Raw genomic sequence first — 6,295 nt, forward strand, 5'->3', positions numbered from 1 at the left:
ACAGTCTCAGGGCATCATTTGCTTTTAAAAAAATGCAATTAAATATGCATTACTTCAACCTTTCTTCTATAAAATGTCAATGTTTGGTTGGGTTTTTTTTCCTCAAAAAAAGAGCCTGTCCCTTGTAGAGAAGACTACTCAGCACTAGTGAGACCACATCTGAATACTGTGTCCAGTTCTGGGCTCCTCAGTACAAGGGAGACATACTGACATACTGGAGAGAGGACAAAGTCCAGAGAATCACCCACAAAGATTAAGGGACGGGAGCATCTCACGTATGAGGAAAGGCTAAGAAAGTTGGGGTCATTTAGGCTGGAAAAGAGAATGCCCAGGGAGGATGTAATCAATGTATATAAATATCTAGAGAGAGGGTACAAAGAGGATGGAGCCAGGCTCTTTTTTAAGGTGCTCAGTGGCAAGCCCAGAGACACTGGGTACAAACAGAACGAAACACAGGAGGTTCCCGCTGAACATTAGGAAGCACTCTTCTACTGTGAGGGTGATTAAGTACTGGCACAGTCTGCTCAGGGAGGTTGTGGAGTCTCCATTCTTGGAAATACTCAAAAGCCATCTGCACATGGTCCTGGACAACTGGCATTATGTGGCCCTGCTTGAGGAGACAGGTTGGACAAGGTAACCTCCAGAGGTCCCCTACAACATCAACCATTCTGTGAAAAATTAATTATACTGAAGAACAGCCAAGACAATGCCTCTTGGTAGCATCCTTACATATGTTACAAGCAACATCGTATAAAATTGCTACAAAGTTGGTAGGAGTCTCATTACCAAAAGGAAGACAGATAAAACTATTTAAGGGAGTAAGGCTGTAAAGCAACTTTGCATTTTTCTTTATTTGTCAACATAGAAACAAGATTATTTGGGAAAACAATTCAAGAAATGCAAGAACCTCAACAGAACATATTTTTTCAGATAGTGTACAAAATGTAGTCATGGAAGCACAGGGTAGAACTAACCACACACAAAGCTGGATTTCATGCAGAATCAGAAAGAGACAAAAACAAATTTCTGAAGGGAAAATGTATTTCTAAAAACAACAACGAAGCACTTTTTCCTCCAGTCTCACAGTCCCAGTGCTAGAATAGAAATTTACAAAATATTTAAGACAAGTCTAAGAATCTAAATGGACAGACTCGAGAAAAAAAAGAAGTTTTATATGATGTCTCATTTTCCCCCAATAGTAGCTAAAACAGCCATGGTCTGAAAATGACAAGTAAGTATTTGTCCTAATAGCTACAACACAAAGTATTTTCAGAGGAATTCAAAGCATATGATTTTTTTTCCTTTTATCCCCGCTATTTGATCAATGTTTATCACACTGCTTGCTACCCTTATTTTTGGTGAAATTTAAGACTAGTAAGTTAGAAGACTTTGAAACTTTTCTGGATTTCTCAAAAAAAGCTTTGTTATTTTTCATTTTTACTGCTGATACAGATAACATTAAAACACCAATACCATCACAACTGTCCAGGTTCCTAAAGAAAGAGAATAGGTTTTTGTTGTTTGTGGTAGCTTAGGGTTTTTTTCAACCCAGTGAGTCAATAGCATGTTAGCACAGTTATTTTTCATGCAGTAACTTACTTCATCATAATAGACTTCTATTCCATGGGTGTTATGTTAACAATATGAAATTATTGTACTTAAATGAGAGATCTAACAAGGGACATAACATGGTGAAAATTTATTAAATTGATTACTGCTTATGAAAAAGACTTTGTCTTTAGTTAGGAATCATTTAACTTGGACAGTGAGCTCAAGGATATCTTTAAGGAGCAGGTGGTGTTTGCCCTGAGCCCCACGAACAAGCAAGAGATGAGCAGAACCATCGAGACAACAAGTATTGTGTGCAGCTGTGTCACAATGGTAACATCACCACATTCAGGCATTGGGCCAACATCCCTGGCACGTGTGAACCTTACAAATCACAAAATACTGCACGCCTGCACTTAGCCTAAACTTAAAAGTTTACATACATAGGTGTGTAAACTATTTTTGTTTTTCACCGAGTATAAAGGTGGGCAAGCTCCAGGACTGGGACAGAAGCCTCACCTACAGATGGACACACAGTGTAGGAATTTTCCCAGTTACCATGAGACTCCTGGTGCCAGCTGCAACTGGGCTTCCCAGCCGAAGTGTGGGCTTGGATGATATTAAGGTGGTAACTGGTGATGTATCCTTTTCTTATTAAAGATCCTTTTGTAGTAAGGATTTGATGTTTCGCTCCTATTGCTCTTTCATCATATTGGGCATAATAACTAGTACTGTTTCCTTTTATCATATTGCATACTATTTTCCTTTATTATATTGTAATATAATAAACTGTGTTTATTCTTATATTTGATTTGGAATTCATTTTTGCTTGGTATCCAGTCAATCAGCAAAACACATGCCCTACAACAATAATACTCTGCATCTTAGTTTGATATTTCAGCACTGAACCAAATAAAACAGCCATATTTAACACTATAAACATCAAAATGGACATCCAACTGAAGAAACTGGATTTCAGAGGCAGCACATGCAAATGTTGGAAAAGTTTTAATCCACATATGGCAGACAAAGTTTATACATACTGTTAATTTGTCTTATCAGACCAACTAGTATAATCAGAAAAAGCAAATTAGGTTTTGAGCACTTGGTCCTTCAGATTTGAAGTAAAAGCAGTATATTTCAAATTTTAATTGTTTGAATTTTTGTTTGATCATATCTGAGAGAAAAGATACTTATAGAGGGGAGGACTGCTTGCTAGAGAAGAAAAAAGGAGAAAGCAGAATGAACTAGTTACTTCTAGGGGAAGGAAAGAGCTTTTTATAAGCTGTTAGGAAGGAAATAACAATGAACCATAAAAATATCATCTTTACCATGTCTGCAATTTTTGACATCCAGCAGAATAACAAGTTCTAGTCCCCCGAGTTAGCTTTGGAAAAATGTTTGTGATTCTCAATGGAGAGTCACACCAAACACGACAAACAGTGATTGCCTCCACAGGTAGTTTTACACTATTGTCTTTTATCACTTATTTTAGAGTTTCTTTTGATGTGCAATAATTTTCTAGTTTTACCTACACAGGTACTGTGAAGACACTGGAATCCTGGCTGGAATATATTACATTCTATGAAGTACAAATGTAGAATCTTGGGATTCTAATATTTCTGCTGTAACATTTTATTTTTTTTAGTGGGGATGAATTGACCAGTGTTATATTTAATGTTCAGACAACAGATACCCCCATTCTGCACATTTTAGACTACAAAACATTTTCTGGTGATTAATTTAGTTAGGTTAAAGAGTGTTCTAGAAATATTTCTTCCAAGACTTAAGCTTCTTCCAGTACAAGTGGTAATTTTTTTAAAGAATACACTGCACCTAGAAGTGCACAAAGTGAAGCAGGTTTTCTGTTTGTTTGGGGTTCTTTGTTGGTTTGAGGGGTTGTTTTTGTTGTTTGTGTTGTGTTTGGTTGGGTTTTTTTTTTTAAACTAAAGATTTGTACTACATGTTTAATTTAATATGCAACATTTGGGTAAGTCTTCCAACAACAGTAATTTGTTTTCATCAGTAATTAAGATTATTGACCTAAAAAGATACCTTTAGATTATTAAAGTGACTATTGCAATTGTTCTCATTAGATGAGACACATGCAAAGGCCTGACTGTATGTTGCATCAGTTTTCGGTATGTTTCATATGATTGCTAATGCCCAACCTTCCAGCTGTGACAAGCCACAGTACTTCTTACGGAGGCTCTTAAAAGTTACATCTCCTGTTTGTCTTTTGACAGATACTTCTTGTACACATGCAAAGGCGGCCATGTATTTCCTAGTGGTACTGGGAGCATGCTCCAACTTGTATGTATAGGTCTTCATCTGATGAGCCTCAGGAAAAACAGCAACCAAGAACAGACTTCTACAAGCACAACTCATGCAGCTTATACCAAATCAGTTATGTATGCATACTGTCATGTCATTCCGAAGCGGTTTTGGAGCACTCAGAAAAAAGGTGCATCCCAAATGCCATAGTTCTCCCACCCTCATCTACAGCATAGAAGAAACATATGATGGAAATAAAAAGAGGTTACATGATCAGGAAAAAAATACACTAGTATTTAATATTAAAAGTTTTAAACTCAGATATACACTTAGAAAACTTCCATCCTCCCATTTGTCTTGTTGTTCTTTTTCTAAGCCCTTATTCAACAGTATGCTTAATTATACTAATTTTAGTGCCTTGCTGCATCTGACCCTCAGTTAAATCAACAACGAAGTAACCAAAACAGCCATTTCAGGTAGGTGCCTAAGCAAGAAGTCCAGGAATTAAACAAAGTTCAAGATGTACCAAGTCCCAAGAAGTTACTGAATGAATGCTAACCTGTTTATTGACTTCAGCCATCGACAGCTGTAACGCCATCAGCATGTAGTCTGCTCCACATACAGTAGTCCTTTCAGAGTTTGAAAATAAAACCCATTGTCTTCTGAAACACTTGATCCAGTTTAAAATTTTTTGCTGGAAAGCAATCATTGTCTATAATAGAAGATAGAAATAATTAAGAGAAATAAAAATTACTATAGCTATGCAAGAGGTCTATGCATGTCTTCAGCTTCCAAAGAGCTGTGCAAATCCTGTTGCATCTTCTTGCAAATCAAGTTCCTATGTGGATAACTGGCTAGCTGAAAAGGGTCACATAGACATAGTCCAGCTGGCTGGACAAAAATGCACATCGCTCTCAGCTTATCTGAAGTAAAGCAAAATACACTGTCTTTGGCTGTCCTTGTTACACAATAACAGGAAGATTTTGGTGGGAAAAGAATGTTGCAGGTGGGAACAGAAAACTACAGAAGAGAAACTAGGGGTGGGCTTGGTATTTAGGCAACTAACCAATAATGAGCTTAACTTTTGTAATATGTATGAGCTAATTATAAGAAGGCATAAAAGGTGACTGTAAGGTACAATAAATGAAGTCTGCTGATCACTCATATTGAGTGACTGTGTCTTCCCTCCGTCGCAACATTCCTACAATAAACTCTTCCCACTAAACCAAAAGTCTGGTGACACTTGCTACAACACAGCAGGCATGAAGATAAGGGTTTAAAAGTGCTTATGACTGGCAGGTCTTCATGAAGACTCCTTACTTGCCTTGTACATTATACCAACATAAAAAAATAACCATTATCATAAACATGATAGCGTTTTGCTGCTGAAAGCAGCCAGTCTGAATGCCCCAGAGAGCACCTTCTATACTACCTACATTCTCTATACATCCAGGCTGGTGTCTATCCAAAAGTTTTAAACCTGGAAACACATTTAACATTTCTAAGACTTACTACCAAACATATCTCTAAATGCTTTTATTACCCATGTAGTCTTTTTCTCCATTCCATAAGTCATTATCTCCCCTATTTCCTTTAGCAATGACTTTCAGTACCAGTTTTGAGTTTGACCTCTTCATGCTTTCATCTTTTTCACCTTCTTGTACTTGTTCTTTCCTGAAACAGTTCCCTATGTGACAGTAGAGGAGCAACACCCATACCACTCACTTTCAGAACACAGAACCAACCTCTTCCTTCATTTCACCAAGCTATGGCACAGTCCACAGCTTTTATTTTTGGTTTTTGGGGGTTTTTTTTATTGGTATAATCAGGAAAAAAATTAAGTGTGGGAGAGGGGCAGGAAAACAGGAGACATCAGGTAACAAGCAGGACCGCAGCAGCAACCACAATTACTTAAACTCTCCAAAATGTTTGGAGGGGCCAATCGACTTTATTATTTTACATTAACATGAACAAAATATGAGGGCCATAGATGATGAAGCAGGTGGGCAGGTGCAAGTCAGTGTAAGGCTGACAAAAAACCTCTCCCTCCCCCCTCTGAGACCTGTCACTCGGAGCCAGCGCCCAGCCAAACAGCCCGAACAAGCCCAAAGCCTGAGAAACAAGCCCCAATCCCTAAACCTTAAGGACCGACATTACCACTAGCGCCACTGCCCTCCCCCCGTCCCGGTTCCCCCGCTGACAACTCCCAGCTGGGGCCTCCTCAGGGGCCGGGCCGGCCCGGGCCGGTCCCCCGCCTCAGGCCCACCGCGGGGCCGCAGCACCCTCGCCTCCGCGGGAGGCCCGCCGCGGCCTTCACACCCCCCGCACAGCCCGGCGCACTTCCTGCTTCTCTAGCGACATTACCTGCGCGACCAGGAGGACAGCGGCGCCCGCAGCGCGGCAGCCCGGAGGCACGGCTGCCCTCCCCGGCGGTTTGGATTTAAACCCGCCGCCGCCGCCCAATGGGAGCGGG

The 6,295-nt window shown here is 39.7% G+C and overlaps 1 protein-coding gene across 4 annotated transcripts in view; it reads right to left on the reverse strand.

Annotated features, from left to right (window-relative positions):
- Nucleotides 1-6,293, reverse strand: part of PARPBP (PARP1 binding protein) — a 61,600-nt gene extending 55,307 nt beyond the window's left edge. For all 4 annotated transcript variants that reach the window (XM_055807507.1, XM_055807506.1, XM_055807508.1 and 1 more), the window contains exons 1-2: nt 6,187-6,293; nt 4,382-4,534 (exon numbers count right to left, since the gene is read on the reverse strand). In XM_055807507.1, the coding sequence (XP_055663482.1) occupies nt 4,382-4,531 (150 nt within the window). In that variant the 5' untranslated portion in view covers nt 4,532-4,534; nt 6,187-6,293. The remainder of the gene's footprint in view (nt 1-4,381; nt 4,535-6,186) is intronic.
- Nucleotides 6,294-6,295: the final 2 nt, after the last annotated feature.

Source organism: Falco peregrinus, chromosome 6 (genome assembly GCF_023634155.1).
Source record: "Falco peregrinus isolate bFalPer1 chromosome 6, bFalPer1.pri, whole genome shotgun sequence".
Lineage (NCBI taxonomy): Eukaryota > Metazoa > Chordata > Aves > Falconiformes > Falconidae > Falco > Falco peregrinus.